This window comes from Astatotilapia calliptera, chromosome 23 (genome assembly GCF_900246225.1).
Source record: "Astatotilapia calliptera chromosome 23, fAstCal1.2, whole genome shotgun sequence".
NCBI lineage: Eukaryota > Metazoa > Chordata > Actinopteri > Cichliformes > Cichlidae > Astatotilapia > Astatotilapia calliptera.
The window spans coordinates 4,879,750-4,903,510 of record NC_039323.1 but is presented as its reverse complement, the minus strand read 5'-3'; the positions used below and the strand labels follow the sequence as shown (position 1 = coordinate 4,903,510).

Below are 23,761 nucleotides of genomic sequence, written 5' to 3'. Positions count from 1 at the left end.
ATATATTTATCGTTCAATATTGTTAAATATATGCATCTATCAGTATTTATTGACAAATAAATGTAATCCCCATTGCGTCAGGAGATGGCGCCAAACCCCTGTAAAAAGCCTGCAAACCGGTGTGTCGCCAGTAAACGCCTGCCAGTGTCTCTGTGTGTTTTTAATGTCAAACATATTTACATATATTGATATACAGAATGTAGTCAGTATGATTTATGAAGGGTTATACATAAAATTAAATAAAAATGGGTCGGTCGTTTTGTAAGTATCTTAATGATCCTGCATTAGTTTACCTCTGTGTCCTTGATTATAATATATCCAGTCCTTTTTGGCCACTATGATATCTTCATAGAACTGTTATGTTATATTTTTTGGAATTTGTGCTGCCCTCTTGACCAGGTAGTTCTAGAAAAAACATATTTGCAGTGTCAGTGAGACTTTTATCTGGATATATGAAAGTCCCTTTGCTATAAACTGATTGCAACTTCTGCCTTGTGAGAGGACAGTTCTTACTGACTCAAAATGAAAGATATGACTGTCTCAGCCACATGTTTGACGATTAAAGGCCAACGAGTCATTATTTGGCAAATACTGTAAATCACCGAAACCCACCGGTAGCTTGGCCGAGGGATAAAGTTTAGTTGTAGTATTCCACTCGCAGGGTTCCACAAACGCAAGCACACACACACACACACGCGGGCGCGAGTAAATGAGATCATATGAGCCTACTTATGCTTCAATAATTTTTCTCACTCTAGAGGTTCAGTGAGTGCATTTGCCAAAAAAGAAAAAAAAAAAGAATAAGTAAGCATAAGAGACACGTTTCCTTGACTGTGTGACATGGTTTATATTAGCACAGAGCAGAGACACTCGGGCTTCCCTGACTCCTCTAACGCAGCTGTGGAGACTAAACTGTGCTTCAGGATATTTCTGACATCCGTCACTTGGGCTTTACCTCACTCCTTTAGTCACGTGATGCGCCTCTGACTGGGTGGTGGGCGTGTGTTAAGCGGTGGGGTTTCATTCATAAATACTTTTAGCCTTAAAGTCCACATTAAAGTGATCACGGAAGAGTTCCGCGTTATTGACTTCGCCCCTCCACTCCCGCATGGACCAGGATAGTTGGGTAGGTGAGTGCTTACCGTCGCCGCGTGCCTACTTTTGTGTGTGCTCGTGCACCCAATTCAAAATCGTGAGCTGCCTTTCTCCTCTCTGTACACCAAGATCTATGTAAACGGCTTTGTTGTTTTCTAACCAGTTTTTAAGGGTGGGCTTCATTTCCTTCGATAATGTGATTACACTTAGAAAAAAAAGAGAGCGAGATTGTTATCGCTCAAACCTTCAGTAGGAAACATCTGCCAGAGAAAATCCCCATTAATTTGTTCCAGGGAAAAATATTGCCCTTTGTAGCTACAAGAGACAGCATTCTTTATGCTTTTTCTACTGCGGCAATCTATTTTAATAAACTACTTATTACATGATTTAAATAAAACGATATCCATGCTTTGTTCTATGGAGGACGGAAACGAGTTAATATTTTTTAAAGATTAAAAATATTAAAGTGAAAACGATGCACTGTATGATAGCAGTATTGCACTTGGTAATGCTTGAATTTTGTTAAGCATGACTGGATACTGACTGGTATTGCTGGGACACCTGTGTCTTGCCATCTGCTATGGGAATACTGCTATCATCGGGATTTGCAACAACGCAAAAGTAAGCAGTCCTCAGTAAAGTGTGAGGATGCACTGATTTTCAGCTTACCTTCATGGATTTCTTAATTTTTGAGTGCAGGTCAATAAAAGTAGTATATCTGTTGTTTACTTCCTGTTACCAAAGACGTGCTGGGAGAGGTTTTCATTGCATTTATTTTAAATTGTAACTAATTTTTGATGATGCTTAATGTTTTAGGAACATCCCAAGAAGATGTTTCATTAATACGAAATCCCTACTATTTGTGTCTTGAACAATGTGCATCATTCTGTGTGTTTGTTATCAGCCATGCAGCACTACCGTCCTGTTGCTCTGAGGCCAGTGGGTCGGCCCTGAGGGGGAACACCGCTGCTCAGGCTCAGTTGGCTGGGTGCGCTGTGGTGGCTGAGGATGCAGCAAGGGAGCTGAGGAGGAGACTCCTGAGCTACAGCCTGGCACACACATTCAGAGCTGCTACTGCTGCTGCTGCGTACTGCCCTCCACCAGGGTAAGATTACTGTCTGATAGGAAGCAGGATGTGGTACAGTACTGCAAAGGAAAGCATTCTGACCACAGACTGATGTGCTTTCTGTAAAACTATTCATGCTTGGACAGTGGACGCAGGGCTTTAGATGGGCTGGCAGAAAAGAGCTCGGCTATAGCTTACAGGTTGTGGTGCTGAAGTTGAGCACCGCAGTGACTGGCAGGCGAGCAAGGCGTGCTGATTGCTGCTGGCATGTTGCTTCTCCCTTGCTGGGTGAGTAGATCCATCCAGGGTTAGTGTGTGTGCGTATGCGTGGGCGTCTGGTGCAGCAGTAGCAGAATTAATGGCTGTGATCTGTAAGAGCAAGAGCCAGCAGCGGTAGTGGAACTCAGCTGCGGGAGCCAGTATTTAGTAAGAGTTGCTGTTTCTCTCTGTTCCCTGTGTGTGCGTGTGTGTCTGTGTGTGGGGGAGGTAGATAGAGTCTTTGGACTGATATGGAATTATGGGTGATGATTAACAGCCAAGATGCTAAAGCTTACATGTTCTGTCGGACTCGACGCATGCGTACAAGAACAACATACCCATTTGGTTTCTTCCTCTTCTTCCAGTCTTTCATGACTGTTTTGAAAATATTGTTATTTGCTGTCACTGGCTGTCACACAGATTACACATTACAATAATTTCCATGTTATTACACATCAGCCTGCATGGCTGTTTTAGGCTTATATGCTCAGTATTTCTGGATTTATTGACACAGATAGAAGGCAGCACATTTGGAGGCTGACTTTGTGATTTGATGCACATCTCCAGTTACAGTCATTTCCTTTGTGTATTTGTGTGTGTTTGTGCATGTGTTATCTCTCAGGGGGACTCTCTAGTTGGCCTGGACCATGAGCAATGAGTCTACCGTCTGGAACAGCCTACCAGAAAACTCCACAGTAAGTCTGCCTTTCACCAATGGCTTATTCTCAAACTTCCTGTATGTCCTACATGTGTGTGTGTGTGTGTCTGTGAGACGCCCAGCACCAGAACCATACTTTCCCCCCATATTCTCTTCTGGCTGGATGACCGGCTAATGGAGAACATCCTGACCTGGACCTGAAATAATTAAATCTCTGATCTAATCTCAGCTTTGATTTCCCCTTGCAGAGAAATTACAGTGTGACGTCAGAGTCTAATGCTCATTAACACTTGCAGAGTGTTCTCCATCGCAGAGCTCAGAACAATACTCCACCTATTCATCATGTTTCTGAAATCAAGTCTATTATCCTTGTATCATTTTGTCATCTATCACTTTATTAAAATACTTTAAAGTACCGTTATGCAGCTGACATGAGCCAAATCAAACTTACGACGGGAACACATTTTTGCTTTTAAAACAGAAGGAAAAAAGTAAAATTTAACTTCAGTGAAGTGTCTCCTAATGTACGCTTAATTCACTCAGCTGCAGTCCTTGCTGTGAGAGCTCTCCCATAGCTAAAGGTACACTGTAGACAGGTTAATAGCCCTGGCATGTATTGATTCATTGCACTGTCGTATTTATAGATTTACTTTATGCAGACCAACCAAACAGCAGGACTAAATCAATCCCGTGGACTCCACGGTGCGACTGCGAACGTAAAACGCCTGCAAATCTAGTCTACTACTGAGGTGTCAGGCTTTTCATGTTTCAATGTTTCAAACCAAAAGACTGTAAAGCATTCAAAGTAAACCTGCACGGTGCACACTTCTGCATGGCGTTGCATATTTGGTGCAATTTCTGCCATCAGGCATGATCTGTATGACTTTATTTTAGAAAGAGTAAAAATAAAAGGTGAAAAATCATAGTGAGAAGAGTGGAGGTGTGACTTTTTTTTCCCTTTGTACCTCTGTCTATCAGCCCAGAACGACACAGCATTAATCATCAGTGAGTGTTTCAGTGCCTACTTTGGCAACACAGGAAACTTCCCTTCTCTAATTTGCAACATGTTGCTCCCTCTTTTTAGACTCAGGAGATCCCACTCGAGGTTGAGGAGCAGCAGGATGGTTATGTGCTCCTCCTGGTGATCCTCTCCATCTTCTTGGTAGGAACACTGACATTCATCTCTGTCTTCCTCTTCGCTTGCCGCCGTGGAGGGAAATGCTGTGCCAGGTGGGACACAAAAATTATGTATGTCTTTTCTCGTAAAATAAAATAAAAAAATCTATCTATCTATCTATCTATCTATCTATCTATCTATCTATCTATCTATCTATCTATCTATCTATCTATCTATCTATCTATCTATCTATCTATCTATCTATCTATCTATCTATCTATCTATCTATCTATCTATCTATCTAAGAACTAATAACCTTATAAGGCTTGTGATGCCCACACTGTATCTCAGTGCGTTTGATTCACCTGTGGTTATTTTGAGTTTAAATTTTATTATAATATTTTAGGCTGTTGCTGTTGTCACTGTTAGCACCAAGCAACAATACCAAACTCTACATCCTTGAAAATTTCCAAAAACTTGAAATCAACAGAAAAAAGAAAAAAAGAAAAGAAAAGAAAAAAGATTCAGGTGCACAGGTGTTGTTTTACCGAGCAGCATAAAAGTATTTTGTTCACAGAGACTGCTCTCATGCTTTCATGCAACTGCTATTTCGAGACAAACCAGTTCTTCTATCAAATCTGTATACATGCATAATAGATAAAGCTTATTGCAAATGACGCTAACAGCATCCTGTAATATTATCCAGTTCTTCACTGTGACGTCATTAACAGGCAAAAAGTGAGCCATCAAACAAATGAAAGCATCTTTGTAACACAAAAAAGCTATATTGCAGTAGGTGGTAAGAAAATAAATGTTGCCCTACTGTGACATCTCAGCATGTTAAAGCAGAACAACTCATTATACGATGTCTTCCATTTGAGTGTTGAGACTCCCATGAGGCTGCTATGAGAACACCTTAGTGGAAAGACATTCAATATTCATGCTTATTTATTTGCGTGTTTATTGTACAGCAAGATGGCTGACCCTCGAGACTTTTTGTCCATCTCTACAGCAGCACACATTATCACGTATACTTGAATACATGAGTGCACAGCACCTAGATGCAGATAAACAAAGAGCTCAGAGGCTGAGGCGTGAAAAGCCTGGGAGAGAGCAAAAGGAGAATCGGACAGACCAGTACAAATGATGAGTGTAATAAGATTTCATAGCCGCCATCGGCAGTGATTAATCTTACGTTTCAAACGAGTGCTGTGTGTGCACCGCTGAGAATATGTACACACAAACTCACGGGCATACCCTGAACGGGAAAGGAGGAGCCACAGAGGAAATGAAAGACAAGGAGAAGCACAGATCTGAGTGGAAAGAAAATTCCCTTAAGTCACTTCACACCCACACAATGCACACCAACATACACCCACCAACATACACACACACACGCACACATACAACTTGTATCTCTGCACCACTCTGGAACAGCTTTCAGTTTCTTTTTTCTGCCTCATCAACTAGACCCTGTGTATGGGATTTAAGCAGCACTGTGGAGGATTATAAGCTACTAAAAACAAAAATTATAAGCTGTTAAAACAAAAAAGGGCTGCATAAAGATATGCTTATAGAGTAATAGACACTCTATCTGCTAAACAAAATGACCTTTATTGTGCATCTCCTCTGTGTCCTTAAAGATGAGTGTAAGTGTACAATCCAATAAAGCATCATGCTTTATCAGTTCAAGAAGTCCCCTGGCTCTGAAGGTTATCAAGTTACTGGCAATGATTTAGGCCTTCATTGATTACACACTCGAGCAGGCCATTTATAAAAAAAGCACAGTGGACTTTCAGTCCTAATAACTTATTCTGATAGTTCTTTGATCGCTGAATTTGTAAGCTGTTCACATGCAAGTGTATTAATAAAGCACAAGAACTCAATGTATAAATGTAACAGTGACTCAAGTGAGAGGCGTGACACTGAAAGAACTTTGCAACAGCAATGATGATGGAGTATAACTTCCAAGGAGAAAAACATTGTTAAAAAACATATTTTGGGACCAAAAAACACCATTTTAAGCAGCTTGCATCAGATTTGACTGGAATCGCAGTTTTTCTGTCCTCCACACAAAACCATGCGTACGCATCTTCCCACTCCAGCACTGTTATTTATAAAAGAAGTATATATGTATGTTTTTGAAACAGTATCAATCCTTTCATGGAAATGTGTAATATTTCCATGAAAGGGGCACTCTGTCAGTGCGCCCCAGGGCAGCTGTGGCTACAATGTAGCTTGCCATTGCCAGTGTGTGAATGTGTGTGTGAATGGGTGAATGACTGAATGTAGTGTAAAGCGCTTTGGGATCCTTAGGGACTGAGTAAAGCGCTATACAAATGCAGGCCATTTACCATTTACCATAAGGGAAGCAGAAAAAACCTATTATGCTAAATTCCCACTCAACATTTAAATTCTTGGACTCTTCTAGAGTAGTTCTCAATAGTCCTCATTTGTCTTATAATGTGTCTTGGAGCAGCTTCTTACTTGATCATCTGTCTGAAATCAGCTGCTTTAGCTTCCTCATCCCTTTGAGCTACCTTGTTTCTGATTGGATGACCCTTACAAACAGAGTGTTTCACTTCTGTAGTCACGGCCAGAGCTATGTGCTTTGGTTGACCATATTAAGTATATCTACTCTGACCAACATCACACAGAGCCAAGAAAGAGAAAACTGTCAGAAACAGAGGGGATGGAGCAGCCTGAGAATTTGGTGCACAGGGTTTACTTGCACATGAACAGATGCTTATTGCTTAATATGAGCAGCCATTGTAACAGCATAATTGTGACAAAATGAGGTAAGCCATAATATGTTACATTTAACATACACAGAGCATGCATTTTTAATTTACACCTGTTCAGACACATACCTCTATTTCAACAATTAAAATGTACCATTAACAAATGTTAATGTGAAGAATGCAGTATGTAATAAATTCTGTGAGGTTCTTATTTATTTATTTATTGGAGGGATAAACTGTACATATTTTAAATAGCTGCTTCTGTAGAAAATTGTTGAGCATAAGGATGAAGGATCTCTGTAGTCTCAGAAAAATTCCTTTTTTTTTCCTTTTTTTTGAACTTACTGAGTTGACAACTTGCATTACTTTTCTCCTTTCAGAATTTTGTTCTATTTGTGATAGCAGAACTGGGACCACCTAATATAATACAGGGACTTTTCTCTGAATTTTACATTTGGTGAAAATATGCTTCTTCTTTGCAGTTGTCTTATTAGCCTTCGTCTAATAATCTGCAGTGGAAACAGCGCTTTTACATCATGAGTGTTTACAACCTTCCATGGATAAGGACGGAGCGAGGCTTGTGCACACGTGACCATTTATGGTGATGGACTTGTATAAAGGAAGGCCACGCATAAGTGCAGTTTCATAAGTCTGACAAAAAAAATGCAACATTTCTGCTTTCGTGCAAAGACACAGTTTTAAGTGTATCACCACAGACTGCCACGCATGTGGCCCCAGGTGCATTATTTTGACTAAGCTGAAGGTCAGATAGTAACACTGATCATAAGGCCTTGTTCTGTGGTGTCCAGAGTGCCTGCCTGCATCAGCAGGGTACATCAGATGAAAGACAGACTTCAGGGGTAATCATGTCACTGCATTGATCTGAATGTTTTTGTGTGCCCCAGGGCCAGCAATGACCCTGAGAAAACCAACAACACCTACTTGGAGGAGTCTCAGCCCACCCATGGTAAGAGAAAAAAGAACTAAAAAAAAAGGAAGGAGAAATGTGAGGGAGGGCTAGAGAAGGAGACAGGAGAGAAAGAGGCGAGTAAGTGAGTGAGGGAGAAGTAATGGAGATGGGGAAGCTGTGAACTGGAGAGATGGGATGATGGCATGGATATTTCTATCATGTCAGCACAAATGTGTAATGTCTATTCCATTAAAATATTGTGATCTCATCCCAATTAGCTGAAATGGCTGTGCAATTCCAGGAACACATTTTGACATTGTGTTACCAGTGAATGCTATCTGTGTCAAGTGAACAAGATATATTAGAGGTAGCATGTGTTTTGTACCACACTACTTTTGCAGTGCATTTAGTTTTCCAGTATTTGGGGGGCATTTTATAGTTTTATTACACAGTGCAATAGAGGAAACGAGTAGGAAGAGAGGTACCCATGGGGACTTGAATCAGACACGTTTTCTTCAGCGCTGTAATATGCTGTGTATTCATCCTGATGTAATATTAAACACCGCTCGTTACATGAACCCAGCACACGAGTCTATGTAATTCATCCCAGGGAGGACATGAATGCTTTTGCAAAATTTGAAGGCAGTCCATTAAAATAACTGCTGAGACACAAAACCACACTGACACATTTCACAGAGGTCTAAAAAACAGGAGATGAAAGTGGGAACTTCCTCTGGGGAGCATGATTCTTACAAAGTTTGGCATCGGCCCATCTTAGGTAGAGAGCAATTTTCATTGAATGAATTAAAGCTGTATCCTGTTAGTCAGATTGGAGTAAAACACACCAAAGTCAGTGGGATCCATAAATGGTATTTCCATATTTCACTTTGTACTAGTGCAGTTTATTCACTGACTGACAGACCAGCATTACAGCTGAGCTCACACACTTACTTCTATTCTTCTATTGTTTTGTCCTTGTGCTCTTGCTATTTATGTAATTATCGTTCTCCTCTTCCTTCATTCTGGGCAGAAATCACCATCAGGGTGGATGAGTCAGACTGCCTGTCCATGGCCAGTTCTCATGACCAAGAAACAGAGCGTTTCCTCTCCACGGGCCCCACAGGCCGTCGCGTCTCCTTCAATGAGGCTGCGCTCTTCGACCACGGCAAGAAAACCCAGGAGAAAGGCCGCAGGTTAGAAAGCCAACACAAACAAAGCAGCCCACATTTGCAAATCTCTGTGTTGTTGAATCGGCATTCACCACTCACTGATGTAGGTTCACGCCAGTGCTTAATTCTTTGTGAGCTCAAAGTATCTAAACCTTTTACTGTGTCCCACATGCGTTTGTTACTTTAGAGTTCAGAATAAAATCAGTCTGCATTATGTATGCTTCGGACACAAAAAGCTCTCACCCTTTGTTATTACTTCACTGCCCTACTTTTCCCTTAAAGCTCCGACTCTAAAATACTAATTTTTCTTTAAGCCTAAATCTAGAAATCACGGTAGTTCTAATGGGTTTGAAGTCAAATATCTCCCCTTGGTCGTTTCCCTCTTATACAAAGATAAGCTTCATGATTCAACACTCATGAAGAATTCATGCAACTCATGTCAGCAATTTATAGTTTTTTAGTAACTCAGCGTTCTCCACCTCAGGTACACTCTGACGGAGGGTGACTTTCATCATCTGAAGAATGCCCGGCTCACAAACCTCCACATACCTCCTCCGGCCCTCAAGATAGTCACCATCCACGAGTGCGACTCTGCAGAGAACACCATCACGATGACAACGCGCCCTGTTGCTAAGTCAGCCCTTTCCATCTTCCAGGTGACAGCCTTGACCTGCCATTCGTACTGATGTAACAATAGTCATTAGTATTCACCAGGGCCAATTAAAACATCTTTTATTTGGGTCAGGTCAAGAAAATCCGGCAACCTAATGAGTCCAAACATAGGGTTCAGGGATCATTTCAACAGACCCAGCATTAATTTTCCATTTAGGTAAAGCTGGGATGACAGCCTAGAAGGAAATCTGTCCTTGAAATTAATTGATATTTGTTACTTTAACACAAAAAATAAACTTTTCTAAAAGAATGTAAATGCACAGCAGTTATGCATAAGATAACAAAGTCTAGTTTTATTTGTGCTTTCCTGCAGCCAATGCTGTGTCCCTTGCCACAAACAGCGTTGACCAGCCTAAGTGTCAGTCCAAGCTGTGCCCTCCCTGGAGATGCTCTCAACTCTGTGGTGGACAGCACCAAAGAGCCAAGCTCCACTTCTGTGAGTGAAATATATCAATATATATTATTCTACATCACCTTGTTAATATGTTTTTGTACAAAGGATGGTGTCACACAACATTTTTATTGCTGAGGAGCCACACAGTAAAGATACATAAATCCAAAGGCCTTCTAGATGCTGAGCATGCATATAAATGATTTGTAAGAGGTCGTGCGATGAAAAAAGTAAACAAGGCATTAGTTTAGAATCTAGGTCAACATGGAGTTTGTGGAATGAATATTTAGTCATTTGTAGAGTGATACATTTTCTTAAGTCAGTCAGTCTTTACACCCACAAGCCAGTCAACAAGTGAGTCATCCACACAGACGTTAGAGGGTCACGTAGCCTGAGGGAGGACCAGCAAGAATGATGGCTGATGGGTAAACAAGGAACATCACTGTCGGATAGGATTTTACACAGACTACTACTCTTGGCAGGTTTTCTCTTTGACTATGTTTTTCTCTGCTCAGATTGAAATGATGGGAGTGGGGCCTCGGGGCAGAGGCAGCAGTGTCAGTGTGGGAGAATCAGCAGTGCTGGGGAGCGGTGCCTCTCCTGCTGGTGGCGGTGCAGGCCAGAGGCCCGTGTTGCAGTTCCTTACTAAACTGCGGCGCCATGCTAGTCTAGAGGGGGCCAGTCCCTACTTCAAGATCAAGAAATGGAAGCTGGACAGCAGCCAGAGAGCATCGAGTCTGGACACCAGAGGTAATGGATGGTATCTCTGTGATATTCTTTTTGAGAAAAATCAGTACCAGTGCAGCAAGGAAGTACAAATAGTTCTTCCTGGTTCTGGACTTTTATTTTTTTGGTTTATTTGTGTGTGAAGTATTTGTGCCAGCTTTCTCTCTTGGTAAACATACAATGGTTAAGCAGCAGGCTTTAGCAACCAACTGTGAGCTGCCTTTTGACTGAGGTGGAGATGTACACACAAGCATAATAGACAGATGGCTCAGTGACGCAAAGATTGGTTGTTCCAAATCAATTTGAGCCCCTGAGTAAATCCTCCACACCGATCCTCCTTATTCTATATACACACTTGTCTGCACGCGCCTCTTCTGTCATACCAAGGTACCCAAAAACCCCCAAAACATCACAAAATCTTCTCCGCAGTTAATAGAAGCTTTCTGCTGAATTAAATGTTACTTCACTCCTGCTGTCATACACCTATAACTCACAGCTCTTTCTTCATGTGTGATGCGAGCCAGGCTCTCCAAAGAGGAGACAGTTCCAGCGCCAGCGGGCCGCCAGTGAGAGCATGGACCAGGATGACAACGATGCACATCATATAGACCTCATCCAATACATTGCCCGCACCCATGACGTCACCTATCGCCCTAGCCAGCCCACCACATGCCTCCTCTCGCCTCCTTCGACACCACCCCCCTCCCTCGGCAGGTATCTTTAATTCCCTTGCCATTCATCCCGTCCACTGCTTTGCTGCCTTGCACTCATTTCTTTATTTCAGCAAGAAAACCTGTGCTAACTACTTGTAGTAATTTACAACTCAAAGTCCTAATTCTCCACCACAGTGCGTTAACACAAAAGTTCCTAAACGAAATAAAACTGTAACTTATCATCTTGTCTTTTTTTAGACTAATTGTTTTTCTATGATCCTTAATTAGATGATATCAGACAATGCAGAGTTAAGTGTGAACACTCTGTAACCAAAGTCTGATCTGTCTTTTCAAACAATGCCATCAGTTTGAGCCACATGGAGAGGATTCCTTGCGGAGAATTGGGACGTGGGGTTTATAACAGGCACACGAAACCATTTCATTGCTGACTTGATAATGTAATGATGTTTTCAAAAGTACGATTATAATATAAGTTTGCAATTATAGCAGTGCAGGTTTTTTTTAGGGTTTTATGTTACGCAACAAAAACTGCTAATGCTCATACATATTTTCTTACATAACTATTTATTTTCTTACACTGAATATGAAACAAATCAATGTTTTTGGTGTACATTTGTTTTATTGCTGAAAATAAAATCCATTTCTGTGAACAAAGAAATGCAATGATTCTTATGCTCATTTCCTCAGGTCATGTTATGCTCCGTGCATTACGTTTATTAAAATTCCCTGCCCTAAGATGAAAGCACCTTTCCAGAGTTTAAGCAGTTTCAGCTGTTCAGCTAAGATCACTTTAGAGACATGCAGCTGCAACCATTGCAAGTCATGATAATCATTCTGTGCTCTGTGAACACGACCATGTCTCAGATTAACATCCTATTTAGGTAAATGCTCACTGACACTTGTGTTGCATGTCTCTTTGTTTCTCTTCTTCCTCGTCTCTTTATTTCTTTTCATTTTATCTCATCTCTCCATCCCTGTGTGGATACTGCAGGGTAGAGGTAGAGGTGATGGTGGAGCCCAGCTGCAGCCATGGAGGACCAGGGGTGATTGGCCTGTCCCCTGATCCCCAAGAGGAAGCGCTGTCCTTGGCTAGAAGGGAAAGTGCAAACCAATCCGACCCCATTGATCCCCAGGATTCCCAGTCACTTTACAGAGACATCTGGACATTACGTGCAACTCTCGAACAGTACGCAGCCTCTGACCAGAGCAGCAACAATGACAGGAACTCAGTCTGCAGTGATGCTGACAGTGTGTGTTCACTTGGTGGACGAACAGACACAGAAAGAGGTCTCCCCAGCTACCCATCCCAGGATTTAGGGGATGAGGGAGAGTGTGGGGAGGATGACAAGGACTTCTTTGTCTATATGGATGAGAAGATGGAGGTGAAGGAGTCAAAAAAGAAGAAACAGAAAAGCACAGACTCAGAGCGAGGGAGCAATGATGGAGAAACGGGGACTCGTAAATTACTGCAGATGGACAGCGGCTACGCGTCGATAGAGGCTCCGTCTCGAGGTCCGGAAGATCTGCGACTGTTTGGGAGCAGCAGCATCACCAGCAGCCCCAAAGACAGAACAGCCCACGAGAAAAGGCATCATTTCACCAATGCAGGGCGAACTGGCACGATAGGTGAGAGTTTTGAATCTCATCTCTTCGAGGAGGAGCCTGAAGATGAGTTGTTGTTGGGTGCCAGTGGAGGAGTTTCCACCGAAACAGGTGCTGGTTCACTGGGGTGGTTTCCATATGGTCATGTGCTCTCTCCTCGAGAAGCTGCGCAGCTTCCACCTCAGCATTTAACCCTGCACCGCCGAGACTACAGCATAGATGAGAAGACAGATGCGCTCTTCCATGAGTTTCTCCGCCATGACCCTCAGTTTGATCAGCAGGAGTCCCCACTAAGAAAGCACCGGTCCCGAATCCACCTACGCAAGCAGTGGCAGCGCCACAAGCAGTGGAGCGATCCTGGTGTCAGACACTTCCAGTCCTCCTTTGAGAGACAGCGGACGCCTCTACGGAGGGGTGACAGTGTAAACTATCCCCTGGACACAAGCTACCACAGTACGCTGCCCCGCATCGTCAGTGCTCCTGACGAGGAGACGAGCGATGGGACCAGCAGCACACCTGAAACTCCAAAGGTAGAGCTCACAACATCTGAGGATGGAGAAAAGGTGCAGGGCGCCCCTGTCAGAGACACTGAGGACCACACAACCTCTTCCCCTTCACCTCTTCATCCCTCCATTTCAGAGAAAGACGGAGGACTGACTGAGCTGCCTGACCCTCAGGATGACAGCAGACAGTCTAGCCACCCCTCTGAACCCCCAGATGAGCGTTCACGTCAGCTGCTCGACTCGTCGGGATACGGTCCACAAACCATCACAGCAGAGCTAACAGACAAACTGAGTGCTAACCTGGATGAGAGGTTGTACACGGGCCTTCGCAGGACCAAGGACACGGCTACAGAGTGTGTGACCGTGACAGCCACACACGCTTCTCCGGACCACAGCCCAGTGTAGCAGGGCTCCAATCGTCCTCCTCATCAACCTCCTGTCTGCTAATACACTCATTTCTTTCTGTTTGGTTTGTCTTGCTTCAGTTTCAATTAAACACCAATTCCCAGATAACCGTAGATACAGCTGATCCACCAGAAATGTATCCACTCTCTCCCTGCAAGTGTCAGCATTACAAAGCTGTTGAGTCTTCCCATTTTACAGCTCACTAACATCAACATATCAAAAATCATACAATTTTAGAAATAACTGCTTCCTCATTAAGTGTTTCTTTGTGTGTGTATTCTCTTTATGCCTCTTTTGCTGTCTTTCTGTCTCTGCTCTCCAGTAAAAGTAAATCAAGCTGAGAGCTGCTATGGCCTCTGTACTCCTTGATCCACTGTGAAACCAGGTGCTATTAGACAAGTAGAAGGCTAGTGAAGTGGACAAAACAGTTACCTACCAGTGCTGTGAGAGTAGATACTGTAGTAAAAACATAGTTGTGAATTCAAAGATTGCTTAGAACTATATGAATCATAAATTATCTTGATGTGGCCTATTGCAGGGCAACACAGACCCTTTAAAAAAGTTAAATTAGTTTAGTAGGCTTAGTTCCTTTAAAAAGATTGACCCAAATAAGGAAGACGCTACGCTACATGGAGTTATTCAGAGTGGTTGTTTAGATCAGTGGTGTCCAGCCTGTTGGTTGACCGGATGACAGAAAAGGTCAAATTGAGGACATCCTCTATCACCAACTGTGTGATTGAAAATGCTTCTCGGCTTTGTGACACATTTCTTGTTTACTTGTAACTTTTTGTTTAATGAGCAGTAATATATTTTTGTATGTCTAGCTTGCTTAGATGACAGCGAAAACTGACAGTGCGGCAGGTTTAAAAATGAGACGTCCTGCCTGCCAACAGGAAGAACTATCAGACTAGACAAGATCCAGCACTCTGGTGCAATGATTCTTCATCAGTCAAAGATCCATCAGCTATGACTTTTATTACTTTGGGCATCACTGCACTAAGAATGAGAACAGAGCCAGAGTTGTGTTTAAAGCCATGATAAGAGAAATTACATAAAAGCTATTAGATATCAAGCTACAACTGAATTAATCAGGCAGGCATGTTCTCTCATGCTTACAAAACAAGCTTTATTTGTCAACATATGACATTCTAATTTCTGCCCCCCCTCCTCTAATTTTCTTGAGAAAGTTGACAGTGCAGCAGATTCCTCCCTCGGGGGCTTTATGGCTTCCTGAAAGGTCATAAAACTATCAGAACAAAGTGTCTGTGTTTAAGTCGACTTTTTCTCTCTCTTATTTAGCTTTTTTTGCAATAAAAAACAAGCTGTAGTTGTGTCTAAATTAAACAAAAAAAAAACATCATCAGATTAAGCTTTTTAGGCAGAGAATTCAATGCAGAATATGCATAAAAGGGAACACTGTAGATGATGGTGTTGAATATTAATTGTACAAGGAAACGGGGAGTCCTCCTCGCGTGCCCCGTCTCCCTTTACTCCCTTCTTTGAGGTTGATGCCATGCAGGCAGTTGAAAGGACTGAAGTGAAATATCCGAGCAGACAACATTATCCTCCTCTGTTTGTTTGGGTGGATGATGATGATGATGCTCCTTTACAGTCTGCCCAAATTAGATCTTTCTCCTCTGTGTGACAGGAGTCTCCTAAGTGGACTCTGAGGCACAGGCTTAGTTTCCTATTACAAGAACAGTGACTGAGAATAAAGGAGATGAACTCAAATAAAGAATAGGGAGCCTAGTGCTTTTTTAATTGCTCTTGTCTTCCCCCCACCCAACCACCCACCCTACACACACACACACACACACACACACACACACACACTGAACAATTATGTCACAATTAAAACCACAATCCCCTGGAGCAATTTTGTGCCATCAATTATTGTTCTTCCTATGTTGGTGCTAGTTAGTAGGAAGGGAAGAAAATATCAACAAATCCCCCTTTCAGTTAGGATGGAAATGACACCTCCATGCTGATAATTATTCATCCCATCCTGACAGTTAATCTTAAAGAGGAAAACCGCTATGTTTTCCACAAAACGCCCCCCAAAAAGCCAAAATGTCTCAAACGTGAGTCAGTTTGAGACAACAGCAGCCACAAAAGAAAACGGCCATAAGGATTGAACTGAAATCAGTGCATCTGTACAAATATTACAGTTTGCTGTGTATACAAGCACAATATCACAATATCTAGACTGTATCAATATCCTTTATTAGGTTTAGGCAGATATTATATAACTGGGGACACTGTGGTAAATGGTGTTTGTATACTAACCAGTAGCCTGACAAATGCGTTGATGCATAGCAATGTGTTGGTCTGCATGAGTTCAAATTTTAGTGCAAATCTTCATGTTTTCTCAGACTAATGGTACCGATCCAGTCCATATTTAATGCTCAGTTGTTTAATGCAGAAGTCAAAACACTGGTGTGACTAGAGATTTTGTATTTTATGGGATTTAAGAGTCATTCTAGGATGCTGTAAACAACGAGATTTTGTGGAATTTATCTCTTTGAAAGTAGAAGTATTTCTGTATTTCTTGCTTGTTAGTAAACTGCTTATTTTCTCAAAGGAAAAAAGAAAAGATAAATTTTCTTAACAACTTTGCTTTTGATGATCTGAATCTATTGAGCCTTGAGGGACCAAATAATTTTCAAAAAGTGTTATTTTAGGCTTGTTTTCCAATCTGTGAATAAATGAATGAAGCAAAATTGGTTATAGCGTGCCTCATTTCTAGGGAATGGTTGTTAATCAAGGCATGGGAAAGGATTGCAGATAAGGTTCCCTCTCATGAATCTCATTTCATGTTTTTTTCCCTGTTGCTTAGGCTCATATTGATTTCTTGCCTCTTCTTATCACTTCCTCCAAATAATTGGGGAGTAAAGCCAAATCCTCTCTGTGATCTACAAAGGGAACTTTTCAAATGGCTGCCTTCCTCTTCACACCTTATAATCTGTCCTTCTGGTATACAACGTAGACTGGAAACGGATCAGTAAAATACAAAAAAAAATCTGTCCCACTGCTTGGTGGTTGGGTGGAAGACACAAAAGTTGATCACAACTCAACACGTAGCCCACACAGCATGTTAGAAACATACTGACGGTACAGAATAACAAAGTTGAGAGATCGCAATAGTTGATCTGTTACTGATATGTCCATTCAAAACCCTAAATGTCTACCTCATGGTGCAACAAAAGGAATGAGCAGAGTAGAGCTGCTTCCACACACGATTTCCAAACAGTGGAGAGGATCACTTCTGAATATTTTCAAGAGGTAGTTTCATTGATATGCATGATGACCGGTGGAAATATTCTGTGCAGACCATGTTGGAAGCAGGACAGATGAAAAACAAAGGGGCTACTAACTGCAATATTCTCACACTGGCCTGATCGGACATTAGTTAGATTATGGACCAGGAAACTGGCAGGTTAAAGGCCATTTCGTGTCCAATGCTTCTAAATTGCACCTTTGTGTTTACAAGTGCTGCTCTATTAAGTAAGTTCAGGCCAGAAGTGCATCTGTGATTCATCCACAACAGCACAGTAGAAGAATTCTCAAAAAAATAATCTAATAACTGTTGAGATGTTTCAGTCATGCTCACCAGATGACCTTTCATGGACTGACGCCACAAAAACAAAATAGTGGCATAATATTTTAATATTATAGTTTTGTTTTTTTCTGTTGCAATCTTAATTAAAACCACATGACAACTAACCATTGCAAGTACTGCTGGAGGAAAAGCATGGCTCTGTATACATTTTTGAGGTTGGGGTTAACTTTAAGGAAACCTCCGGTGAACTTATAAGACTGGGAAGTGATGAAAAAAGAGCGATCCAGATTAATGCAAAGTCTGTCTCATCCTGTACAAGCTGGTCAGAGCAGAAGTCACAAATTATCTTGTCAAAGTTTGGGATTCCGCCAACCCACCAATCAAACCATGTATCACAGTCAAAGTAAAGCAAACTGCAGAGTGTTGCTGGCTGAGGTGGAGGAAACTGCAGGGAGAAGAGCAAACAGGCTCCCAGTTCCCTGCTTCAGTAGGCATGCATCTTAAGAGGCATGAAGAAATAACAAGTCAGGGGCTATATGAGTGCAGACAGTCATATTCTCATGATTAAAATGTTCTACAAGTACTGCAGTAGATATAATGCCATCACTTTAAATAAACACAGAAGAAAATAACCAGTCAAAGCAATAATAAACTGAGAACCAGTGTGACTGTAGTCTGTGTTTTCCTCCCTTAAGCAAGATTTTTTCATGTCATTTGTCCTCGTGGAAAAATACAATTTTCATAATGTACTGTCCTTAGTCAAGTAACTGTCAGTGTGTTGATTTAATACACATCACTTTGTGCTTTATAGTGACAGACAGCAGGGAGAAAAGCACAGACTATAAAAAGTGACATTCATTCAGTAAAAAGTGGGAGGTGAATGTGAAGCTTTGGGGAGTCTGACATTAATCTGCTCTGAAAGAGGGAGACAGCTTTGGTCTCTGACTGCCACTCCTCTGTGCTTTTTTCACTCTTTTGCATCATCCTAAAGCTTACCACCACGGTCCCCCTTATATTTGAGCCATTCACTGAGCCAGACATCTCGGGGTTTCCTTCCGTAGGTGTAGACACTTCATCTTCGATGCAGTGTGGCTAATCCAATGAAACATCCTTTGAGGTTGTTCAAATGGAGTATCCATTTCCAAATCTATGCCAAGTCACCAGCCACCAAGGGAAAAAAACAAACAATTATGCATTTGTAGTGTCTTCATGTACTAAATGATTGTTTCACATTTTGCAGAATGAACAAAATTCATAATCAGCTAGGCAAAGTGGGACAGTTCATCCAAAGCAGTCTAAAAACTAATCGAGAAGTTCAGTGTTAGCTCTTTGACTTTGAAATGCACTACTATGCCATTTACTCTACACTCTACTTTTTACTTTGCCAATCACATAGTAGCAACTCAGTGCATTTAGGCATGTAGACATGGTCAAGACGACCTCCTGAAGCTCAAACCAAGCAGAATGGTGAAAAGAAGTGATCGTCAGTTCTCTGGGCAAAAAAGCCTTGTGATCAGAAAAGAATGGACAGACTGCTTCAAACCACTCATTATAACCAAGGTTTGCAAAAGAGCATCTCTGAAAGACCAGCACACAGAAAGCAGAAGAAGAACACACTGGGTGCCACTACATATAGGAAACTGAGACTACAATTTGCGTGACCTCATCAAAGTTGGACAATAGGAGATTGGGAAAACATCAGCTGGGCCCCTTAGTACCAACTGAGTGTTGTTTAAACACCACAGCATACCTGAGTTGACTGTGCCCTTTTATGACCACAGTGGGCTCATCGTGTGATGTATGCTACCAGCAGCATGACACATCAGAAGCCTATAATCATGCCAAACTGGTTTCCTGAACACAACAGTGAGTTCACAGTACTCAAATAGTCTTCGCATATCACCAGATCTCAATCCAGTAGAGCACCACTGGGATGTGATGGAACAGGAAATTTGCATCATGTGCTGCCAACAAATCTGCAGCAACTGTGTGATACTATCATGTCAACATGGACCAAAATCTCTGAGAAATCTTTCCAGCACTTTCTTGAATCTGTGCGACCAAGAATTAAGGCAGCCAGTCCGGTACCTGCAGGGGGTAACTAATAAAATGGCCAGTGGGTGTACACTGAACTTAAATACCTTCAGATAGACGCAGGCGCTGCTGTGGGGATATAACTCATGACCTTGTGTGCAGAGGACTGTGCCTCTTGCTTCTGTGACTTATTTTTCATTCTTGCTGTGTAAACACGAAGCTGGGTTTGATATTATCATGGAAACCTGTTGATTCTTTGTCACTGGGATGTCTAGCAGACTGACAGACTACAACATGTGAAAAAAGATGCTATGAGATGTTTCAGCTGTCACAGTTTGTTTCAAACTGGTGCAGTAACTTTTCGTCCACAAACACACAACTAAACACAACCATACCATCTAGAACCACAAATAGTGACAGCAAATAGCGTTCCTTACTTTGTGCCCTTGCTTCACACATCCACCCACTCGCTGCACAATTACCTTACACACATGAATGAACACATATTGGCCACCACAATTCCCTCAACCTCCCTGCCTGCTCTCTCACCAACATAAGAAGCCTGTCAGGGAGATGCTCAGTATTCAGGGATGGTGCTAAGAGGAAAACCCCGTCTCTTCCTCCCTCCCTCCTACCTCATCGCTCCCCTTCATCACCACCGCCACCATCACCTGCTCCTCTGTTCCCCCTCCACCCACGCTTTCACCCCGCCTTTCTCCCTCTCACCAGATTGCCTTTTAACAGAGCGGCTCCAGGCATCATTCGAATGTGCGAGCGATGCCGATGACTCATCGGGTTACTCTTTGCTCACGATTAGACGAGTCTTCTCCTTCTCACTTATTATATGTGGCTAAACAAATGTGATGCCAAAAGCTGATAAGTGTGAAATAATATTGCCTGAGCAGACCCTGGCGGTGTGTTAGACAGCCATGAAGCTGAAAAAACAGGTTTCATTACTACAGTGTTGTTTTGTGAATTACCCAGTGAAAAAAAACAAAAAAGGAACAGTGACATTATCAGTTTTATTGTAATAATTTCCTTTTTCTTGCAATTATACAAGAAAAAGGTGTTTCGATATGAATATAACCGCTCTCTGAAGAATATGAAGCACCTGCTTGAAAATACAAGCTTGGATGATTTATCTCTGAAGCTTAAGAAGAAGCACATACGCTTGTGCAACAAAATGAGACATTTGAGCGAAAATATTTTTTTAAAAAAGATAAAAGAAAACAAGAAACCAATAATAGCAAGAGAGCCAGGCAGACAGGGAGAAGGATGATGGGAACGAATAAGTCGGTCAAACCAAAAAAAGTGAAGAAAGTAAAGAGGAGAGCAGGAGAAAACCCTAGAAAGCTTATTATGCACCATCTCCGTCCCACGCATTCTGCCTACGCTCCCTCTCTCCACCGCCTCCTCTTCCTCCTCTCCTTGTTCAGGATTCTGCTCCATGCATCCCTCCCTTTCCTTTCTCAGCTGCGTCATCCAGCTCTTCATTGTGTGCACACCCCCACCCTCCTCCTACCTCTCTGGGGACGGAGCAGAACTCTCCACAGCTTAGCTTTGTTATTACATGCTGGCTGAAGCGTTTGGGCTTTTTGTTACAGCCGCTATGCTTCATGATGGGTTGAAAGACAAAAACACACCCACACACATGCAGACATTATTGCACACACTGGAGAGGCATTTATTTATCAACCGGCATGTAAAATCCGTTTAATTTAACAGTAGTCATGTGTTTCGATGCTTGGTGAAAGATCCCACGCGAGCATTTGGATGCATTTTTTTTATGTTTGTGTAAAATTCAATTTATTCCTGGAGGGCGGCTGAAAAAAAAAAAACCCTGAATGTTGATATTTTCATTAAATAGTTTGAATGAGAGGGTCTCATCATCTGTCCTCTTCATGTGATGATACAAACTCTTTTTTATACTGACCTTGAACCTGCATCTGCAGATTGAGCTGTTTTTCTCTCATGATTATGAGTTTGGGCTTGGTATATCAGCCTGTAGACTTCTGAGTAATCCTCACTATTTAAATATCACTGCTTGTATGCTGTCTTTGCCTCCTTTGTCTACACGACTGGTGCTTCCAAAACAGCTCTCACTTGTCACTTGTTGGGGCATGAATGAAGGGTCTCTCAGGGTGTCTGGCACAGGCTGTTGAAAACAAATTCTCTGGGTACCGTGGGTTGCAGAGTGGGACCCCACTGGGATGTGGGGAGGCTGGAGGCTTGGCTTTATTATGTTTCCTATTTTTAGCATAGCATGCATTTGGGTGAGTTATATATGTAAAAGCAACACCGACAATATGAATGCCAGGACCTAAAGATGTCCCATGAGAAAACTACATTATAATAGCACAATCAGTGCTATTTATTTAACCTATCACACAAGCCCCAAGGCACCGAGTATGATATGAAACCTGCCAATAAGAAATTTATTTTTCACTGCCCTCAAACAGACAAGCATACAAATGGTATTCTTACTATTTTTACATTTGGCCAGTGTAAAGATAATTAACATAATGATGGGTATACCTTTACAAACTGATCTGATGAAGGTTCGCTTGGTACCCAGTGTGAGCTGCTACCCAGTTTATTCCATGAATGTGCAGGTGTGAGTCTCACATGCAGAGCAAAATCTAGAGTTTCCGGTTCAAATAAGGTTGCTGTGGACATTCATTAGATGGCTTGAAAATGTTAGAATTCATCTACAGCAAAGTGAAATCCAAGGAAACCTGATGGAGTAAATGAGACTCACCACTGGTCTTTTACGCACCAGGTGAAAAGAAAAAGGAACTGACATCATTAATGACAGGCCACAACTAGATTTTCTGTTATATTTAAAGCACCAAGCAGTGATGTCATTTGGTGTTAGACCTGTAATGGGCAGGTGCCATGCTTAGGCTGGAACAGGCTTCAGCTGGATAAGTGGTTGGAAAAATGAATGGAAGGACACCTGTTATTGCTCTTAGATAGCAATAAAAATGCTAACAGTGTTCTGCTTCAAACAGGCCAAAGTTTAACCCAGCAACCACACTCCTATCTAATTTACATGAAGCTGATTTATGCCTAAGTACAAAATGTGCTATTATAATTTGTTGTATTCGCAAATCCGTTAAAAACACTTTTGCCACACAAACGTAAGCAAACAAGTCAAAAAGAATGGACCAAAACCAAAAGTAATTTTCTAACACCAGGTGCAAAGTATGAAACCAGACAGCATTTGTGAATCACCTCAGCTCTCACTATAAAAAGCTTTTTTCCAAAACAGCATGTCTTCACCCAAGCTCTGCGACAATGAAGTGACAATGAGGCGTTTGATGATTAATTTCTAAAGCAGGGGTGTAGTGTTAATATTCAGAGACGCAGCTGTAAACTTGCAAAGTCCTTTTATGGGAAAACAGGAAATAATTTCCGGTAATGGATATCAAACAAAGAAAATAAAAATCTCCTTTCCAAAAATCATCTTTATTCAATCAGAGATAACAAGTGTTCTTGGACTAAAATGAGTGTTAGGTGCCCCCTTCCTCTTTCTGACACCACCCGCCTCCTTCACAGTGTGCTTCTCAGCTGTGGGTTTACTGATTAGTCAGATCCATAAATAAATAATCAAAGAGTAAGCGGCGACATTCCGCTCGCCCTCATCATCAGCCTGTGCTATCAATCATGCACATCACAACACAAATGACACAGTGGCCTTTTTAGATCATAATTTTAAGTATATTAGAATACTGGTGACAACTGAGACATTTAGAGACATTTTTTTCCTTATCTGGTGAATTTTTAGAGTTGGAAGAACTCGAAAAGTGTGTCTCAGTGTACGTCCGTTGATGGCGGGAAGGCAGAGGGACAGTGGGATGAGGGGAAAAAAAGAAGACAGAGGAACATACAGTCGGTGTGAGTGTGACTAAACTGACTGCAGCAGAATGACTCACCCTGTTGCTATGGCAACCTAAAGACACGCTCTCCTCTAATGTGCGATTTCAACAACTGGTGGATCGACGGCTAACAGGGGCAGGGGGAATGTACATTTATGGAAATCACTGAGGGAAAAAGGGTTGCAAAGGGCAATGCATGGGTGCAAGGAGCAGACATAAAGCCTCTACTGCAAAAAAAAGCAAGCGATATTAACAAAACCAAAGGCAAAATGCCCGGCACCTCTCTCTCTCCCTCTCTCTGTG

At 41.9% G+C, this 23,761-nt stretch overlaps 1 protein-coding gene across 6 annotated transcripts; it reads left to right on the top strand.

Annotated features, from left to right (window-relative positions):
• The first annotated feature begins 876 nt into the window (after positions 1-876).
• Positions 877-16,697, top strand: cbarpb (CACN subunit beta associated regulatory protein b). 6 transcript variants are annotated; one of them, XM_026159511.1, is made up of 11 exons: positions 877-1,126; positions 2,000-2,200; positions 3,042-3,114; positions 4,162-4,307; positions 7,841-7,902; positions 8,876-9,038; positions 9,499-9,670; positions 10,000-10,122; positions 10,593-10,827; positions 11,328-11,517; positions 12,469-16,697. In XM_026159511.1, exons 3-11 carry the CDS (start codon positions 3,067-3,069, stop codon positions 13,985-13,987), a joined length of 2,658 nt encoding a protein of 885 aa, XP_026015296.1. In that variant the 5' UTR covers positions 877-1,126; positions 2,000-2,200; positions 3,042-3,066; the 3' UTR covers positions 13,988-16,697. The 6 variants fall into 6 exon arrangements, with proteins under 6 accessions (XP_026015296.1, XP_026015295.1, XP_026015300.1 ...); XM_026159510.1 differs by having other exon boundaries at positions 877-1,130; XM_026159515.1 differs by lacking the exon at positions 2,000-2,200.
• The last annotated feature ends 7,064 nt before the right edge of the window (positions 16,698-23,761 follow it).

What these genes read in the sequence shown, in the direction of transcription:
- cbarpb (XM_026159515.1), top strand. Translation starts at nt 3,067, where the DNA reads ATGAGCAATGAGTCTACCGTCTGGAACAGCCTACCAGAAAACTCCACA. An exon ending in GGAGTCTCAGCCCACCCATG is followed by an intron (nt 7,903 to 8,875) that starts GTAAGAGAAAAA and finishes CATTCTGGGCAG; the next exon opens with AAATCACCATCAGGGTGGAT. An exon ending in CCACCCCCCTCCCTCGGCAG is followed by an intron (nt 11,518 to 12,468) that starts GTATCTTTAATT and finishes TGGATACTGCAG; the next exon opens with GGTAGAGGTAGAGGTGATGG.